General features: G+C 42.5%; 1 protein-coding gene across 1 annotated transcript in view; it reads left to right on the forward strand.

Annotated features, from left to right (window-relative positions):
• Positions 1–21,361, forward strand: part of MAJIN (membrane anchored junction protein) — a 103,055-nt gene that overhangs the window by 23,446 nt on the left and 58,248 nt on the right. Inside the window, exons 3-5 of the mRNA XM_043538831.1 lie at positions 4,512–4,557; positions 5,155–5,230; positions 16,019–16,144. Coding sequence (XP_043394766.1) covers positions 4,512–4,557; positions 5,155–5,230; positions 16,019–16,144 — 248 coding nt within the window. The remainder of the gene's footprint in view (positions 1–4,511; positions 4,558–5,154; positions 5,231–16,018; positions 16,145–21,361) is intronic.

The following is a 21,361-nucleotide window of genomic DNA, read 5'->3' on the forward strand; positions in this document are numbered from 1 at the left end:
CTCCACCATGCAATCTAGCAGCATGGTAGAAACTACATCTCCAGGATTCAAGACCAGTCCCTTGTGTGATGCTTTGATGCCTATTAACAAGTGGCACTGCCAGTGCCTACTCTACCTTGGAGAGGGACATGTCCATGAGCTATGAGCTGTTTGTTTCTGAGAGCACTGAGAGTTAAAGAAGCCCATCTGAAGGTTTTCCTCCTTGAGAGATCAATACAAGCTTGGTCAGTCTCTGTCTGTTAGTGCCTGACAAGCCAAGACCCCATCCTGAGCTCCTGGGGCACTCTAGTCAAAAGTTCATCTACCATTATTCAAGCATCTGTCTTCTGACAAGGGTAGAAAGAAGCACCATTCTAAGGATGAGTGAAGGAACAGATTATAGTCTCTGGCACCTAGAAAGCTGAGACACAAGAATGATCCGACTTCTAACTTGTCTCAGGTTCAACCTTCCAAGGGCCAGAAGACTGAAAAGGCCTCTTCTGGTGTCCTGATGCAAACCACTAAAAACACAAGTGGTGTCACTATATCTGCGGCTCATGCTTCTCTTGGTACTGACCCCTCAGCACCAGGTGCCTTAATTCTACTGGTTATATATTTGGCCTTGTGTTCCTTGGCTTCCCTTATCAGTTTTCTATAATTCCTGATTTCTGGTTTATATTCATTACTATCAACTTCCCTCTTTTTTTCCCCCACTTCCCTTCTAAATAATTTATATCTGCTTTCACTTCCATTCTAAACCAGGTTGTTCTTTTTAGCCAGCAGGGCATTCTTCCTCAGTTGTGATATGGCTTTTTGGGCATCTAGTAAGGTGTTCTTAAATGATTTGCAATTATCATTCAAATTTTTAAGATTAAATTCTTCCTCCAACCTGATATGGCTTGTAATTGTTTTCAGCTTTGTGAAATTGGTCTTATTAAAGCACCAAGTATATGTATTACTGGTTTGGACTTTATTCTGCTTGCCCATGATAAATTTGATCAAATCATGATCACTTGTACCTAAGCTACTATTAATTTTTAGTTCTCTGATTAGTTCCTCTTTGTTAGGACAAGGTCTAATAAAGAATTCACTTGTGTTGGCTGCAACATGTTTTGAGTTAGGAAATGTTACCTATAATGTTTAGAAAGTCCAAGGATGTTTTTAGTACTGGAAACACGAGACCTCCAACTGAAGTTTCCCCACTATCACACTGCTTCCCCCCCCGCTTACAAACTACATATAGGTGAATAATGAGGTAGTTAACCTATTCCCTAGTGTGATTTGGTGGTTTGTAGAAGATACCAACTAATGTCCTATCTTGTACTTTATCTGTTAAGCTATTGATCCATAAGCATTCAAGATCATTTTCATCTGAGTTATCAAACAACTTCATGATCACCCAAGAACATTAGTGAGAATATGACTCAGGCTTTTGGGACCTATAGTCTCATGCACCTAGGTGATGCTGTTTGGCTTTTTTCTCCTGTGCTCTATGGAAGGGTGGCTGAAATCAGTGTATCTACCCAGCAAGCAGCACATGGACATATTGGTCACGGTCCCACAAAAAGTTCTGTCCTCATTAAAGTGATGGAAAGACTCTCCTAAAGTACGCACCTCTTCCTACCAATGTTCTGGGAACAGATCCCCCATCCCTGACTGGAGGTCTTATCTAGATTACCTTCAAATTCAGGGCCTATGGCTCTCTGAAGAGGCTTGCAAACGTCCTAGTGTTCAGAGCCATCTGCCTGACATGCAAAGGATTCCTGCCTCTTCTCCAGCAATCCGCAACACCACAGCTAGCAAGGTCATCTCCACTCTCTCAGGAAGCCATGTGACTATTGAATTGGCACTGTCAAGGTTCCTTCCCCACTCTGAACTCTAGGCTACAGATGTGGGGACCTGCATGAAAACCCCCCTAAGCTTATTTTTACCAGCTTAGGTTAAAGCTTCCACAAGGTACAAACTATTTTACCTTTTGCCCCAGACTTTATTGCTGCCACCACCAAGCGTCTAACAAATATATAACAGGGAAAGAGCCTGCTTGCAAACGTCTTTCCCCCCTAAAATCCTCCCAAACCCTACACCCCCTTTCCTGGGGAAGGCTTGACAAAAATCCTCACCAATTTGCATAGGTGAACACAGACCCCAACCCTTGGATCCTAAGAACAAGGAAAAAGCAATCAGGTTCTTAAAAGACGAATTTTAATTAAAGTAAAAGAATCACCTCTGTAAAATCAGGATGGTAAATACCTTACAGGGTAATCCGATTCAAAACATAGAGAATCCCTCTAGGCAAAACCTTAAGTTACAAAAAGACACAAAAACAGGAATATACATTCCATTCAGCACAACATATTTTATCAGCCATTTAAACAAAACAGAATCTAACGCAGATCTAACTAGATTGCTTATTAGTCCTTTACAGGAGTTCTGAGCTGCATTCCTGCTCTGGTTCCGGCAAAAGCAACACACAGACCAAGAGAGCCTTTGTTTCGCCCTCCCCCCAGCTTTTGAAAGTATCTTGTCTCCTCATTGGTCACTTTGGTCAGGTGCCAGCGAGGTTATCCTAGCTTCTTAACCCTTTAACAGGTGAAAAGGTTTTTCCTCTGACCAGGAGGGATTTAGAGGTGTTTACCCTTCCCTTTATATTTATGACAGGCACATTCCAAAGGAAATCACATCATTGGCTCTGCATCTTCTCTGCCTTATAAATACCTAAGCTGATCAACTCACCAGGCTTAGTAAACCAGGAGTGTTCTGTCAAACAGTCAAACCTAGAGAACATCTTTTGCAAGTGAGGATGCCCAGAAATAGACTTGTGCCACAGACCAGAACAAGAAGTGTCAACATTCTGTTCTGGAGAGAGTGCAAGCCCAGGCTTCCTGATAAATGCTTTTTTCATTCCTTGGATATCAGGTTTGGTGTATGCCTTTCCACTGATCTCCATGATGCCGAAGGTTCTGACAAAATAGAGACAAGATGCAGGATAGACTATTGTGATAACCACAATATAGGCCAACCAGTTCTGGTATTGAGATCTGACAAACCTTTCAACACAGCCCTCCATCACCCTACTAGTCCTTCCTGACAGTCTCCCAGAACAACAGTTGGATCTTGCATTAGGACCCAGCTTCCTTATAATTGAAAGACTGGATACTGGCTGGATGACAAACTAAAAGAAGCTGTTCAGCTGAAGTTTGGAATATTCTGCTCCAAAACAAGAAACCCTGAACCAGATTGACTTATGAAGCTAAATTGGAAGAGGTATTCTATTTAAGCATCTCAATACTAGTAATTTCCCTTGACATCAAACAATCTCCCTTTGAGACCTTAGCAACATGTTCCCTAACCATCTTTCTACACCACCTATCAATGAATGCCTTTTTAGTAGCCACTACATCAGCTAGAATGGTAGGGCAGATGCAGGCCCTCATGGCCCTTCATACAGCGTTTTATAAAGACAGGGTTACGCTCGGGACACATCCCAAATTTTTGTCCAAAGTTGTTTTAACATTTCAAATGAACTAATCCATCAATCTCCCAGTTTTCTCCCCAAAACTCACTCAACAATAAGGGAAACTAAACTTCATACACTTGATGTAGTAAGGGCATTGTCAGACAACTTTATCAGGACAGAATCATTCAGGAACACACCTAGATCGTTCATGGCCTTTGCTGATGGAGCTAAGAGTCAAGCAGTATTATCTCAGAGGTTGTCAAAGAGGGTCTCCACCTGTATAAGAACATGCTACAAGCCAGTCAGAATAGATCTGGTTAGCTACATTAGAGCTCATTCCACTAGAGCACAAGTAGCTTCTGTTGCCAGTTTGAAAAATGCCTGTGTCTGAAATCTCCTGGGTAGCTACATGTATTTCAGTCCACACCTTTACAAGACAATATTCCTTGGTAGACGCTTCCAGATTGGGTTCCTGCTTTGATAGGGCGGTCCTGCAGGCATTGTTTAAGTAGGACTCCTAGCACCTACCTCCAAGCAAACAGATAACTGTTAGTCACCAAGAGTGGAATCCACATGGACGGACATTCACTTGAAGAACAAACAATTATTTATCCTTCAGTAACTGTGGTTCGTTGATATATGTTGAATATGTGGGTTCCACGACACCCCCCGTCCTTCTCTGCTACTTTGGAGTCCTACTCCTCTCAGATTCTGTGTTGGCACAGGAATTGAGCAATGGTTGGACCCACCCTGAATTTTATGCCCTCAGTTGGGGAGGGGTTGCTGTCCCAGTGGACATTAGTGGCCAAAAAAAAAAAAAAGCCAACCTTGTGCGCATTGGGTGCAGTCACACCAAGAGTGAAATTCTCAAGAACAACGCATCTTAAAGAACCAGAGTTACTATGAGGAAATAACTGTTCTTTCACTTTAAGAATTCATTTGTCTCTGCTTCATATTTTCCATGTGAAATCAGATTCCTCTGACATTTTATCAATATGGAAATAATTACAGTGCTTGTAGCTCCATCTAGTCTTTCATTTTGTGAGGCTAAATATATTTTTTGTTTGTTTCACAGCAGTAATGATATAAACAATAATGAAACTACTACCAAGGAACTAGAGGTAGGTTATCTAAATTTTACACTGGGTGCTCCTCATACATTTTATTCATTACAGGGTAATAGTATTCTGTCAAATGAAATATTCCCAGAGAAAAACACTTTTTTGATCTGCAGATTGAGGTTGACAATATCACCAGTTAAGAAACTTAAGATACTATAGTTTTCATCCAAACCACAAATGTGAGCCTGTAAATGCAAAATTTTAAGGTTCTACCTTAAATATAGAAATACATCTAATAAATACCAGATCTAAAAAATGGAAATTGTCATGTTCATGGAGCTAGCTGCACCTCTCTTCCCTTTCTGGTCTCTCAGTGAACCCACCTCAGATTCTGGGCCTTTTTTGGGGTGGAATCTCAGTTGTTTTACCCTTTGTTCAGGAACTGGTTGCTCTATTCTGTGTATATCAGCTGCTTATCCTGCAGGTCTGATGGGCTTTGGGGCATCTTCAAGAACCTGTGACCAGTGATATTGACCAACAGACTCTTAAAACAAAAATGTTCCCACGCTGGAAGCCCTAGTTAAAATTACTTCAACAGTAGAAATTTGCATATACTGTTAATATTTAATATTCCTCCCTAATTTTTTAATCTTTCAGGAAGCCATTCGAGTAATCATTGGAAATCTTGATAATTTACATCCATTTGCTACAGAACGCTTGACTATATTTCCGTGTATCCTTTGCTCGGTGTGAAAATAAATAAATTCAGTGAGCCAATCTGTGGGAAATTGTTTATATTATCGCTATGTGGAATTTATGGGTCAGATCCTCAGCTGGCATAAATGAATATTGAAGTCAATGGATCTATGCAGTTTACATCAGCTGAAGATCTGTCCCTATGTTTGTCTTCTGTTGCAGAATTATTTGAATGCACGCAGTGCTTTTAAATCTTTTTTAGGATGGTGGCCCCTTTTTTGAAATCAATAATTTTCATAACTCTTTACCTTTTAAAGTAAAAACATACCTTGTAACAGTAAGATCATATAATGCAACTTTTACTAATACATTTGACCTCACAAACTTAAGGTTTTGGCCACCTAAAGTTATTCTGGAAATTTTATTTTCTTGTTTTAGAATTATAATGAAAAGTTCCATTACCTTTTTGATCTCACTGGGGGGAGGGGCTGTCAGGTCACAACCCCAATGATTGAGAAACACTGGAGTGCACAAAAGTAAATATTAGCAACACCTGAAATTGCAGTGTTCAAGTATTTATCCATATAGATTCTGCTTCTGTTGTGCCTCTGCTTCATGCATGTGAGGTTGAATTTTCTTGGCCAGCAGCTTTGGTTGAGGCCTCACCCGTGCTTTGCACTACCTTGTGCCTTTCTTTGGAGGGCATAAAAAAGACAGAGCAGCCCTCAGTTTCTTCTTACCACCCATGGCAGGGAGATGGAACTTCCATAGTTACATAGCGTTTAGGGCCAGAAGGGATCATCTAATCTGACCTGCATATCATTGTGTGGAATTTAATGCCCTAACACTCTTATGCTGACCCCAATGTCTTTAGTTTAACTAAAGCATTTCGGTCCTCAGGTAGTGTCATGTGCCAGATGTTCTGCCTCTGCCTGGTTTGAAGACTCAAATCTGAGCCCCACGTACCTCCAGCTGCAAAAAAAAAAAATTCCTACACTCATAGAAATTTGCATACATTGTTAATATCCCTCCCTATTTTTTAAAATCTTTTAGAAAGCCATTTGAATAATTATTGGAAATCTTGATAAGTTACATCTGTTTGCTACAGAATACTTTTACTATATTTCCATATATCCTTTGCATGGTGTCAAAATAAATTCAGTGAGCCCATGTATGAGACCTTGTTTAATTTATATTATTGGTATGTGGAATTTATGGGCCAGATTCTCAGCTGGCATAAATCAATATTGAAGACAAGAGAGCTATGCAGCATACATCAGCTGTGGATCTGTCCCTGTGTTTGTCTTCTGTTGCAGAATTTTTATTTGAGAATTTACTCTTACAAAGAGACTTTCCTAGCCTTCTCTGAAACAAACAATCTCATGCCTTGCTTCCTAATTTTCTATAGAAACCAGTTGACAGTCTGGCCTTTCCTATCCCATGAATGTTCTTAGGTAGGTCTTGATTAATTTTAGCTTGCTGAAACTCCTTTTATTAGCAGCCATGGTTATAGGAAGATGGCAAAAAATATGCGGTGCTGTTTCCCTCTTTTGGGAAACTTTCATTTAAAAGCCTTTCATGAATGTAGCTAAGAGCTCAATCTCATGCTCTGCTTTCAGAATTTAAATCCTTAGGGCAGCTGCTTGCTGTGTTTTAAGCATGCCTCTTTAGATCTTTGCTGCTTGTCCATTAAAAAAGAAAATCTTTCACTCTTACACATCCTCTTGTCCAGTTGTGATAATATTGTGTTTGAGATGGGGTTGAAAACCTTGTGTTCAGAAACTTTCAGGATTGGGTGACCTTTTGTCTTTTGCAAGTTTGCTTTGCATTACTTCCCTTGTCTGAGGTGGTTTTTCTTTGGACTGTGTGGATATTCTTAATGTTTCAGCCTGTGAAGCAGTAGCTTCCTTACTTGCAATGAACCCAGAAGACTAATTCTGATAAAGCATCTCAAAGGCGACCAAGTAAACTGCAAGCTGTTTGATTGTCAAGAACTGGACTCTGCAATTTTTTGCTCACAACATTAATTTTTTTTTTTATGAGATAGCTACCATATCTCATCCAAAACAACAAATTCAAACTCTGAAATGTTCATTTGCAAGCTGCTTTCAGCATAAAATCTGGCATATGATCGTATGAAGCCTTTATCTTGTCTAGAGTGTTAAAAACCTTCAATCTGATTTCTATCCTTGCAGACCATCTTATTGTGCCTAGGCATTTTAATGTGAATGCAAATTTGCTTTTTCAACACACCCTAATGATTAGTAGAAGTGGAAAACAGGGTATACAATCTTTGAACAATTCCAAAAAGTAGAACAATTTGGAACAACCATTGCAGCAGCTTCTCCAACAAGATTCAGTGTGTGGGCAGCACATGGGACAAAAGATGTGTGCTGATTTACCTGTTCAATTTGATTTTGAACACCTTTTGTATCATGCAGACATGTTATCCCAGTTGTCATAGCTTTGTCCCCTGCAGTGAGCCATGTCCAAACCATCTTTTCTCATCTTCTCTAAAATAACCTCCATAATATCCTCCCTGGTTTTGGTGTGGATATCACAGGAGTTGACTTTATTTTTCCCAGCGGGTGCTCCACCTGCTTCTCCGAACCCCACCCTTGCTTTGCCTCTTCCTGCTTTCCTCTGCCCCCTCCCCAAAGGCCCCTCCCCTAAAACCTCCCTCCTGCCCGCCTGGCACTTGCTGCTCTCCTCCATCCCCTGAGCACCTCCTGCCAGCTGCCAAATAGCTGAACAGCTGTGGCTGGTGGGTGCTGAGCACCACCTTTTTTTTCCCATGGGTGCTTGAGCTCCAGAGCACCCATGGAATCAGCCCCTATGGATATCAGTGAAATCTATAAAGCTCTCAACAACCTTCTCTCTGCTTTTCAAGACCTCAGCATACCTTAACACTGAGACATTTGTTCCATTTGGGAGATGTCTGGATGTAATCAGACAGAAGTACGTAGCTTTTGTAATCTTGTCAAAAATAGTCTGCCATACTTTTCTTGTGATCTTACCAATAAATTCATTTTGAATTTGATTTGATAAATATGTCACCTTTACAGTACCAGCTTAATATCTTCCACATGATCTTGCAACATGCGGTCATCCTTTGCAAGCCTTTCAGGTAAATACAAAAAGTTACAGTTACAAGGACTGTTTACTTTCTCACCTGCATCTTTCAAAACTAAACATCTCTCACCTAAATACAACAGAATAGCCAAGAAACAATGCAAAATATTGTGCCACACATACTTCTGCATCTGGTAGCAGGGTTGAATATCTTTGTCAATTATGCTACCCATCCAATTTTAGGCTGTTGGAAAAAATAAAATACATTTGTTGAACCAAGAGCCTTCTTAGTATCAAGGCGCCTCTGCCTCATGGATCAGCTATAGTCCCCAGGGTTCGAATGAGGAGCACCAAATGCCTATTTTGTCTTGGTAATAGTTACATTTTATATCGCTGCTTCATTTGCAGATACTTTTCCAAACAAACACAGAAATAGAGGGACACCAATCACAGGTTGTTCCTCTTTGAATATTTGATCAAGGGTGCCATGGATTTGGAGAGCAGTGAGTCATACAAGGGACACTCTTTTCATAAGTCCTGTTCTGCCAGTGGTCTGGTGAGCTGGGACTCTGCTCTCAGTACCTGGCAATGGGCCTCCGATCTCTTCATTTTAGGGTCATTACTCTGTTCAGGCCTCCAGGGATCAGTCTGTAATCTGAGGTGGTGTCTCAGTGCCATCCTTCATATCAACAGAAATGAGATAGAATAGTCACCCTATGAGAAACTGTTAGGACTCTGTCCTTTGAAATCTGACTGACTGAGGTTGGGTTCCTCTGGCACTGGTAAATCTTTGACATAGACTGTGCACCAAGCATCTCCAGCACCAGTTTTGGTCACCAACCATTCTTCAGCACTAGAACCTTCCTCGGCACTGGTACCTTTCATGTTAGTACCTGTGGCACTGATACATTCAGTAATGTCCTGCTCAATGCCGTCTGTCTTTACAGCATCCTGGGACCTTACCATTACACCAGAGCCAGAGTTTCCTTTACTTAACCTGGCACTAGCAGTATTTCTCAATTGAGCGCTACAGTAGACGCTTGTTTGCAGCAATACCTTGTAAGAGCAACTGCCCCTTATGAGCAACATTTCCGCTGGGAACACTTTCCCTACTGTGAATTAACAACGATCCCCATGTGGCTTAGGAACCACATAGCAAAAGGCCCCCCAATATGTTGCTCCCAATGAGCATCTACTGTACTAGTACCAGAACCCAAGCTACCTAAATTAAAAGTCTCCATCCACCAAGCTCCACTAGAGTCCCCAGCCCCTCTTTGACATTTAGAAGGGCACTCTAGTTTTCTCAGAATCTGTTAATACCTGATAAGATGGCTTCACTGTTTTGAAGATTATTCCTATTTTTCCTTTCCATCTATTCCTTGAAGGGAGCCATTTCCCAAGTACAGCTCCATGTCACCTATATCCATATCAGAATGGGAATCTGAAAGGAAGGCTAAGAGACACTTACCTAGCCTGCATAAAAGACAGACATACAACTAATATAGGTCATACTCTTCTCATATGCCTTATCCACACAGTTTGCAAGCCTACGCTTATTCACCACCTTGAAATCCTCTGACTCAATTGTCTAGACTTCAGTTATCCAGAGACCATCACATCACAGATATCCTTCCCCTTTTAGGTCTCCTAGGGCATTATTAGTGCCTTAACCTGCAGAGTGAAGAGATCTATATGTGAAGAGGGTCAAAGTGAGGAAGACCAGGAAAGAGAAGAAGCAGACCTTAAGGTTCCTGTGGTGATTTCATCCTCTTCCCCATATAAGGCTTTTAACTCCACTGTACCTTCTACTACAGATGACTTTAAGGCTTTCCGGCATTCTTTTGGAAGTTGTTAGAGAAAAATCACATTTTATATCTTACATACAACATTGAGTAGATTGGCTATGCTCATTTAATAATGGAGTCCTAGAACCAGCAGATTTACTTCAAACTGCAGCCTCTATTTCTGCCACTTCTAAAAGAGCTGACCAACAAGGTTCCCCCTAAGGGTTTTGAATACTTTAAAACTTTTCCCTGCTCCTGATTCACTAGTAGTTGCTAATATTCATGATAAATCAAAACAGCAAAGAAGTCTGCACAATGAATTATCAAGCATTGCTCGTGAAATGTGACTAACTACAATGCAATAAGATTTGTGAAAGCAATTGAGGTCCATTCTATCTGAAGGTCAGTTAATCACTAAGACGTCATTTCAAGCTGTTTTTGTTGCAGTAGTCAGATATACCAAAATACGTGCAAGCCATTACTGAGGATCTGCTGTTTGAGGGTCCCAGTTTATTTAATTTCAAGACGGTCTGAGCTCTTCACTCCCCTAGTGATTCTAGAATAATTCGTTTAACCTTGGACTTTTATATTCTGGCTCAAAGGAGGAGGTGAAGTAAACAGCTCTCATCATTTTACTATCAGCAGAAACGGTCTGTGCCTCCCCGAAAAAGACCTTCTTTTCAATGGAGAAATTCAGTCTCTTGCTTGGTTACCTTCATGCAGGCAGCAAGTTTGACATAAGAGTTAAGAGCCTTGACAGATCTCTATGGTTCTGTAGAAGTTTCCTTCCTCCTGCCCCTTCACCACCACACACACAGACCATTTGGCAACTATCACTTTTTTCCCCCAGGGGCCTGAAATGGAATTACTTTGGATTGTTGGGTACTGAAATTAAAAAAGGGCTATTTGTTCCAGCTTCAGTCCTTGCCTACCATCCTTTACTGTTGCTCCTCCTCCTCACAAGATGCTGAGATGAGGTTTTTTGCATCTTGAGGAGGTGCCCTCAAGTTCAGTACTCGTATTACTACTTTATTCTAAAAAAGAAGAGGAAGGTGTCCCATTCTAGATTTCAGGTAACTCAACAAATTCATCTATTGCTTCAAGTCTAAGATAGTCATGCTGGATTCCTCCATAATTCTTTCCCCAGATCCTCCAAATTGATTCATGGCTCTCAACTTTCAAGATGCATTCTGGAAGTTCCTCCATTTCATAGTAGGAAATACACATTACTAATAAACGCTGTACAATAGTCCACTGTTTGGACTTTCCATGGACCAAGAATGTTTACCAAATATCTAGCATAGTATGGCAGCTCATCTAAGAAGACAAGGACAGTACATTTACTTATATCACAATGATTGGCTGACCCCAGGCAAATCTCGTCGACAAGTAACCAATTGAATAAACAAAATTCTTGACCTACTTACCACCCTGGGATGCAAAGTAAACTCTGAAAAATCCTGTTTTACTCCTGCTCATACAATGGAGTTCCTAGGGGATTTAATAGGTCATGATGTCAAACAACTAACTCAGTTAAAGTTTTGTTGAAGTAATACAGCTAAGCAAAACTCAATAGAGAAAACAAACATACATACCAACTCTGTAACTGGAGAAATAATGGAAGTTTTACTTTAGTTCACTTCTGACTAACTTCAGTGATCTCACCTCTTATATACTAGTTTAGAAAAAAAAATCCTTTGATATGCTTGATCTTATTTTGAATCAATAAACCAGTGATATTTATAACTAACTTACCCCTACTGGGACAATGCATGACCACAATTAGATCTTAATGCTTAAACTTTAATCTATATATATTAATGTTTTGCTGTTATATTGATTACATAACACCTCCTAAACCACATGTTCCTTGTCCATAAATATCTGTAATTGGTAAAATTAATAAAGGATGTTCATTTTGTCAATTACTAATTCTATCTATGACAACATGCATCCCTTTATATGCTATACGTTTTTACAGAAAAGAGTTAAAAATGATCCATTGACCATGAAACTCTTTTCATGATATCTAGTTTACATAATAAGCTAAAGCATCTTTTGATAATTATCTTATCACAGAAAAAACCTGCCCTATATCAGTTACAAGTGATCCCTATTTGGTCTAGGTTAGCTAAGACAGAGTAAAGGCAAAGTGGTTAATTAAGTACAGTCTTACTGGTTGATTACAGGCGTTATTTTCCTGATCATTTCTTTAACACAAAACACTATGATCAGCTAACTTTCATCTTATATACAAAGAATTATAAACACTCCTGGACACTTGGGACTTTGGCTTACCTACAAAGAATCAAAGGATTATGATAGTTTGGTTCATTTACTAACAGGGCATTCTTTAACTGAAAAATCAGTGAAAGCATAACATCCATAGGATTGATTCTGAAATATGGTGGACCTCATCATAAAGTTAGTCACCTGAGGACTTCAGCAAGAGAGTGTCTCAGATTTCTAGAGCATGTTACCTCCGATATTTCTGTGACTATACATCCCAGACTTTACATTCACCCTTGTCAGGGATGATTGAAGTCAGTTTATGAACCCAGCAAGCACGATCTGGACTTGTAGGTGTCAGTTCCTCAGGAAATTCTATCCTTGCTACACTGGTGGATGGACCCAGAGCAAGTTTACAAAGGGATAGCTTCCTTCACCCTTTCCTGCCAAAATCTTGGTGATGGCTGTGTCCAAGTGTGACAGGGTTGGGACTCACCACCGCGGCACCTCCTGTTGGTCACTCTGGGAATTAGCTCAGTCCAAGTGGAGCACCCTCCACTGGTGGTGTCCCATCCATCTCTCGCCCTCTGTTGGCATCTGGATCTGCATTCCTCCCTTCTTGCAGGGTCCTCTTTAGGACACTACCTCTGGCAGTGCCCCCTAGTCCACACTCACCCCCTTCCAGGGGGTGTGTGTTATCAGCAGTTCTTCTCTTCGCCCCAGCCACAATGGCCAACCACACCCCAAAGTCTAACCCCTTTGGGCAGGGGTCTGGTGCAGTCCATGATGGCCACTCCTAATGGCCAGGTGTAAGTGCAAGGGGGAAGTGGGGGACCCCAGCCCACCCTCTACTCTGGGTCCCAACCCAGGGACCCTTTGGCGGCAGGCTTCCTGCCTGCTCTCCTTCTCTCCCCTTGTCTTTCTCTCTCCCTGGGCCGTTTCTCCTTTGGCCCCTTTGCACCAGCTAGGCCCTTTTCTCAGGGCCCGCAGCCTGCCAGGTACAAGGCGGGAGTTCCCTTCTGCTCCCTCCCGCCTGCGCAGCGCTGCGCAGCGCTGCGCTGCGCTGTCCCTGGTGCTAGTCTCTTAGCACAGGAGACAGACCTTCACCCTCTGAAGGCCTGGGAGAGACTGCCTACCTGCCTCTTGCCTGGGCAGCCTTTATATAAGGCCTAGCCTGGCCCTGATTGGCTGCCTCTTGCTCAGCCCTAATTGGCTCCCCACAGGCCCTCTCTGGCTGCCTGTCTGCACAGCTGCTCTGGCCTGCTGTAGCCCAATCTGGCTTGGGGGTGGGGCACCGCCCCACCACACCAAGCAATGTTGTGGGGGTCACTTAGAGCATGTTCAGACACAAGGCATTTGGTGCTCAAGAGACTATTCCCTAAAAGTAAATGTTCTGGAGCTCAAAGGCCATCTGCTGAGCATGCAAAATATTCCAGTCTTTTCAAGGATCAACAGTTCAAAACATGACAAACAATACTACTGCCATGTGTTATATTAATAGGCAAGGAGGAGTAAGATCATCCCCTCTCTGTCAGGAGGGGATTAATCTGTAGAATTGGTGTGTAAGGCTTTCACTTACTCCCATAGCCCTACATCTGCCAGGAACTCAGAATTGCTTAGTAGACCATCTCAGCAGGAAGTACTTGAACAATCATGAATAGTCTCTCAAAGATTCAGTCTTCTAAAGAATTTTCCTCAAGTATGGTATCCCTGACATAGGCTTCTTTGTCACCAACTTGAATTAAAAGTAGCAATTGTTTTGTTCAGAGGATGTGTGACCAGGGTTCTCTACTGGATACATTTCTGATGTGAGGGCTGGTGCAAGCATTTCCACCAGTTCCATTAATTCCCAAAGTTCTCAGGAAACTAAAGTAGGATAAGGCCTCATTAATAATATAGCACTACCATGGGCCAGGCAGTTTTGGTATTCAGACATATCTCCAATTGCCCTACCAAATCTGATGGACATCATCTCTCAGAATTGAGGCTAGATCCTGCACCCTGAATCTCCATTTCTGTATCTGACACCCAGAATGTTGGCTGGTTGAATGTTACTGACAGAAGCTGCTCATCTGAAGTGCAGGACACTTTGATACAAAGCAGAAAAGTGTCTATGAGTCAATTTATTAATCTAAGAGGCAAAGGTCCTCTATTTGGGCCATTCAGCATCACCTGTGTGTTTTAGTGGCTACTATCTCATATTTTAGATTACTTATTCTCCTGGAAGCAATCTATTCTCTCCATTAGCTCGATTAGAGTCCACTTGGCTATAATATCAGCCTGCCACCTTTCCTTTCAGGGTTACATTATATTTTCACACCCCCTAGTCACTAAGTTTTTGGAGGTCTAATTCACATTTTTCATCTAGCTCAAGAACCACCTTTTCCTCCTCCTTAGGATCTTAATGGAGCGTCCTTCTGAATCTGCTCTTTGAATCACTACTCCATTCAGATGGCATTCCTGATGGCCATTACCTTTGCTTGGAGGGTGGGGGGTGAAATTCAAGCCACTTACTCTGTATTCTGTAACAATGAACTGCCCATCAGGACCATCCTACATTTCTATCTAAGGTCACATTTTCACCTGAACCTGTCCATTCACCTGACTGTATGTTTCCCTAAATCTCACTGAACTCCAGGGGAAGTTAACAGATTTTGGATGTTTTTGAGAGCCTTATCATATTACCTTAGTAGAATAAAATGCTTTTGCAATTTACTGAGACTCTTTTCTCCCCCAGCCTTTGGTCAAGGGGGGCAGGCCAGCTCTACACAGAGACTATCTAAGAGAGTACCTATTGCATAAGGACTTGCTACTAGTTGGCTAAGCAGTTTCACCCCCTGTATTAAAGCCCACTCACCTGGAGCCCAAGCAGCAACATTTGCATGCTTGAAGAATGTTCGAATCTCAGAGATTTGTAGCGGGAGCAATGTGGAATTCAGTACATGTGTTTATCCAACACTGCTCCATGGTTGCGATTGCTAGATCTGACTTCTAGCTAATCACCAGGTGTGTGATCCACATGAACAAATACTTGAAGACCAGTTCCTCACCTTACAGTAAGGTGGTTCTTTTAGATGTTTTGTCCATGTGGATCCCATCACCCTATCTCCTTCCTCACTACTATAGAGTCCTATATAGCATGGAAGGTCTGTGCTGGTGAAGTAACTGAGTGATGTTTAGGTCCAGTGCCTTTTTTGCCCTGGGATGGGGAAGTACGAGGACACTTCTGGCTAATATTCCATTTCGCATGACTGTGGCACATGCACAACCATAACAGGATCCACATGGACAAACATCTTGAAGAACCAGTTGTTATAAGGTAAATAACTGTTTTTAGTCACATTTTGAACAAGTCAATTCTGTACATTTGATAGTGTACTTATGAAAGGTACTTTAATTAAAAATTTAAATTTTACTTTCAATGAACATTCAAGGGTTTATTTTGATAGTCTTCATGGAGGTGCCGAGTATATTACTTTGAGTGAGGATTTCAGGACTAGGGTCTAGTAAAGAAACTGCTTGAATCTGGGGTGAAAACACAAACCACTGATAAAAGAAAAAAATGCTGATCATATAGAATTTTTCTTATAACTACACAGATAAGTTAATGTACAAGAGTATGGTACATATGTTTATAAAGGTACACTTTTGAAGCAGTGAATGGAGATTTAGCCACATTATTTTTATTCACCTTATATAATTTTAATGTTACATTTTAAAGCCTTGACTCCACTATCCAGATTTAAGTAAATGGGAGAGAGTATCAAAACTGAGATTCAAACATGGGGATACATTTCTTGCTCCGTATCCTCATGTTTGCACTATGTATGTTGAACTCAATTCATTTCAGCAAAATATATTTGTTGGTAAGTTTGTAAGGTTAAGGTTAAAGAAATACTGGCAACAAATGTATACTATTATAGCGTGACATAATTGTCACGTGAAAACAACTGATTTTTCCTATTCTAAGGTGGCTTTCCCATGAAATACTAATTGAGACATTTGCTGCTTTTTCTTGACCTTGTTTTCCACATAGGCACTATGTAGGAGTTGGGTGTCTAGGTCTACAACAGTTTAGTCCTGAGGGCGTTCTGTGCCAAAAAATTAAAATTCTGCTCACAATATTTTAAAATTCTGCAAATTTATTTGTCAAAGAAATGTGGAGGCTCCAGCATGGCATTGGGGAGCACAAGCCACTGGCTGCATAGAGGTGGGAAATCACTGTGCAACTACCGCCCACCCCGCCCGGCATGGACTCAGTGGTGAGGCTGCACCCAACCCTGACACAGTGCAAGGACAGGGCCTGCCCCAGAAACACTCCAGGGCCCTGCCCCTCCATGCCAGGTGCACCAGGTAGGCTGAGCAAGGCAGGATCCAAATGTGGAGGGGCTTAGCATGGGGGGATCCAGGTGTGGGTTGAGAGGGTTCTATGTGGGGCAATCTGGGTGGAGACGTCTCAGTGGGGGATCTGGATGCACAGGGGGGTTAGGGGGTTCTGGGTGCAATGGTAATGGGACTCTGCAAAGGGGTCCAGGTGAAGGTGGTTGGGCTCAGCAGGGGGTCGGTGTGTGGGATATAGAGCTCAGCAGGGGTGTGTGGGTGTAGGGGGGCTCAATGGGGGGGGGTCCAGATGCTGGGGGAATAGGGCTTAGTGGGGTGGGGATCCAGGTGCAACTGGTTGGGGCTTGGTGGCGTGGGGATCTGGGTGCAGGTGGCTTGTCCAGGGGGAGTGTGGGGGGATGAGGCTCAGCAGGAGGGTCTGGGTATGAATGGGGCACATGGATGTTGGAGCAGCTCCCTGTAGAGGGATCCTTCCCACTGCAGCTGAGGAGTGATGGGTGCAGGAAGCAGGGGGGCATTGCAGAGCTTCCTGAAGCCAGGGGAGAAGTCTGGTGGTGGGTCTGACCTGATCCTGGATGCCATGCATGGGAAAAGGAAGTCCCGTCCTCCCCAGCCCAGACTAGCAGCTGAGCTGAGCTGGCACAGGGTAGGAGTCATAAGCCGGGTCTTCCCCCGTTCTGCCTCCTGCCCCACAATGTTTTACCTCTTTGCCAGCTGCCCTGGGCGCCTGAAACATACTGCTGGGGAGGATCGAATGACTGCTCTTGTGGCTTCCCTTTGCATCAGAAAGTCGTTTTTCTGTGGGGAAGCAAAGAAATCTGCGGGGGACATAAATTCTGTGCATGTGCAGTTGCGCAGAATTCCTCCAGGAGTAACAACAATGGAATCTTTAAATGCAGTGAAAGGGGAAGGTGACTATCCTTTAAGCTGCTGCCCATATTTGGCTGAGGGTATGAATTATCACATCCTTGTGTGCTTGGGGCACATGTGCACCAAGTTACATCTGTACTTGGAGTTAGGGGTGTGATTCCCAGCTTGTGTGGACATACTTGCGATAGTTTGATAGTAGTGAAGGTCACAGTAGCATGTGCTGCAATAGTGGCATCATGGGCTAGGTGCCCTGAATATGTATCCACAGCGTCCAGGCTAGCCCATTCTGCTACTGCCTATGCTGCAGCTACACTACTATTTTTAGTGTGCCAACTCAGTGAGTGCTAGCATGAGTATCTTTATGTGATCTGTGAATCACAGCCTTATCTCCATGTGTTAACATACCTCAAAAGTGGAATCCATATGAACAATGTAACTTGAAGATCCACAGTTATTGTGAGATAAGTAAGCATTCTATCTTGTTATGACTTTTTCTGCTAGATTAAAGAGCCATGTACTATGAGAAATTTCTTTTCTACCTAGGTATTTGTAGATTCTGATTATATCACCTCATAAACTTCTCTGGCATTACTTAAATAAATGAAGCTTCTTTGTCTCTCACTGTAAGGCAAATTTTCGAGACCTTAAATCATTCTTGTTAAAAATGTGTACTTTATTTCTGATGTGATTTTTTTCAGGCTTTATCTTCCAGCTATTGGTTCTTATGCATTTCTCTACTAGAATAAAGAACCTAAGATCAATGAGTCATTAGTATGATAAATATTTCTCAAAATATTTAGAAGGGGAGATTCTTTCTTCAACCATCCGCTCAAACTATTATAGGGAGGGGGAGTTCATGTAAGAGCTTTGACTTTCAGGAATTGAAGCTCCACATAAACACTTCGGAACAAGGACCCATCAGATCATCTCTTGGATTTTTATTCCTCAGATCAGAGGCAACCCTATGCAGATTTTCCTACAAAACATGGTTGCTGTGTACTGTATGCATAGGCAGGGAGAAGCTAGGTCTCCCCTACAGTCTTTGGAGGCATCGCATCTGTGAGATTGATGTATTTAGACTCATGGGACAATGTAGTATCCTCATTCTTTGCTCTAGTGAGAAACTAGTTTAGCTTTCTGAAGTTTAAAGTTTTGTAGTTAGCATATTGTTAGGTTTTCTTTGCCATTTGACACTTTCTTTTTCTAGTTTAGTATAGTGATAGGGTTTCTTTTGTTTAGGAATTCCTCTCCTGGTACAGACCCTCCCTCTATATATCCTACTGTACAAGGACATACTCCCTTGTACATGATCCAAGATTATGGAACCCAAATTGCCAGGCTTCAGAATTTACCCATCATGAGGCTCAGCCATGGGAGTCAGCAACAGACATGCCACAGAGCCTATTTCTGGGAAAGGGCTATGTACCAGCATGCTGCTCTATATGCAGATCATTCTTAAGGAGGACCCAGAAGAGCAGGGAGGTGAAACTGAAGCTCCTTCTCCTAGGGAGATCGATGCAGGTAGACTGTAACACGGGCAGAGTCAGATCCTCCAAAAAGCTCTCGTTATTGGGCCCTTCCAGTTACTTCAGTGCTCCAACCAGCCTTGACACCACACCAAACTCCTGTGGTACCCAATTAAATCTCATATCAGCTGCACTACAGGTGACACCCAAGAGAGGTTGTAAAGAGCACCCCTCCAGAGACTCCAACCAGCACTGATTCCCCTGCATGGAACAGGGCTGCAGAGCCTTTCCTAAGATTTTGCCATGAGCAAGTCTTAAAATGAAGTCCATATGCTTTGGTACCAAAGTCTAGGTTGGTACCAATGGTCACTTTTAAACCAAGGACCAAATTACTTCTGATGGCAAGTTGGTCACCAACACTTTGGCATCAACTATGCTGGTACCAAGGTCATTGACCTCAGCCAGGATGGTACTGTGTAATACCATTCTGCAACTCTGTGTATCCTTGACATTGGTGCCTGCGATGCTTTCTTGACACCCAGAACAGTAAGCCACTGTGTTACCCCTTTGCCTCAGCAAGAGAGAGTTTTGCTGGAGCTTAAACTGTGTGTATCAGCTCCTTGCCACACCAGTCTGTCTGCCTCACCAGGAAACTCTTCAAGACACTGCAGTCTTAATCTTGCCTTGCAGGTAACATTCAGTGAACTCCAGTTCCTGAACGCCTGAAAAAGTGTTCCTCTGCAGTATCCAGTGCCTATCAGTGTACACTTGCAGAAACTACCAAGTCCGCTGTCTCCAAAAGAACAGAAGATACACCGGCCTGCTGGCTCAACTGAGAATGCACACCTCACTTTAGTAGAACAGCACAATAATAAGTTCATTAGTAAAGACTGGAGATCTAAAGTGACACTAAGCAGAGACAACAGAAACAGAAAATGGTTTCTTTCTAGTGTCTAAAACTTAACAGACTACAATTCTGATCTCAGGCAATTTCTCACCTCCACTCAGTTCTCAGCATCCTCAACCCACATGGTTGGGGGAGCCACCTTTCACAGAAGAGCCCTGGCCCCGTTGGCCCTAAAGTGATGAATAACACCACATTTCTTCCCTTTTGTAGTCCATAAATCTTTGAAGTGTATGCCTTGAAAAGTAAGACCAGACAAAGTTCCTCTCCCCTGATCCTTGTTCTTTGGAGTGTAGTTGCCAAGCTCCTTCTTCAATTTCTGGTTAGTTTGCTTTTTTGATTGGCTTGATCACTTTGTTTCCCTGAGATGCAAATGTACTTTTATTTTCCCATGCTTGTAATCAAGCCAGGCTGTTTTGTCATCTGTCTGTTAGCTTGATCCATGTAGACAGATAAATCCACATTCCTTTGTCTAGGGCAGGCTTGTTTATAAGCTGCCTCCAAAACATTTTTAAGAACATATTTCCAGCACACGTATGTAACTTTTTATACACAACCTATACATACACCACACAATGATGATCAGTTTTCAAGACACAGGCTAAATATTCTGATAACAATATTTTCGGTGTGCTCTTTGCCAGTTGGCATAAAGGGACTCTTAGGATCATAGTGCCCCGTATAACACTGAAGGACTGTACCAATGGTTCTAGGATCACCCCTATTTGATCAGCTCTGGGAAATTGTCATAAGGCTGCCTTGGTAATGACTTAAAGGCAGAGTGCAGCAGAAAGATCATTTCTGCCATTGGAGGAGGACTACCCCTTTTCTCCTTCAGAGGCCTGCAGCAGAGCCTCTGCTCCTGGGAACCTCCCTCATTTCTGTCGATGGCCCAATGGGAGTATGACATGGACCATGAACTTGAAACTCTTAAGGGAAGTGGAAGAACAACAAGGTTGCACAGAAAACCCCCATCTTGATACTTACTGATGTGCTGACTACACTATCTGTACTGGCCCAGGCCGTATTGATCCCTCTGAAGGATAGATCCATATACAAAGCAATCATCATTGTTCATGGTATCCGGAGCCAGGTCTCTCCCACTGATAATGTAAGTCCCGTTGGCCCCAGGCCAGCCCTGGCTAGTGCAGGGAGAGGAGAAGTTTAGCAGAGAAGACCACTTCAGAGCAGGACCTCAACTACAAGCCATGCAAGTTGATGGCTGTGCTGGAGGAAAACATTCTTGGTTTAGAGGAGCAAGATGAGATGCTACTAAGAATCGGAGAAGCTGGTAAGTTCCTAGACACCCAGCTTTGGGAAACACCTGTACCCCATGTTGAAGAAAGAATGGAACTGGCCACAAAGGAATAATTGAGAGAGGAAGCCTTAGAGGAGGCCTGACAGTTCGTAAGTACCAGAGGCAAGAATTCACGGCAGCCTTCTACACAGTTGGAGACGTGAGGATAGGCAGACTATGACCACCGAAGAGAAGAGAAGCAGGA

Source organism: Chelonia mydas, chromosome 2, assembly GCF_015237465.2.
Source record: "Chelonia mydas isolate rCheMyd1 chromosome 2, rCheMyd1.pri.v2, whole genome shotgun sequence".
Taxonomy (NCBI): domain Eukaryota; kingdom Metazoa; phylum Chordata; order Testudines; family Cheloniidae; genus Chelonia; species Chelonia mydas.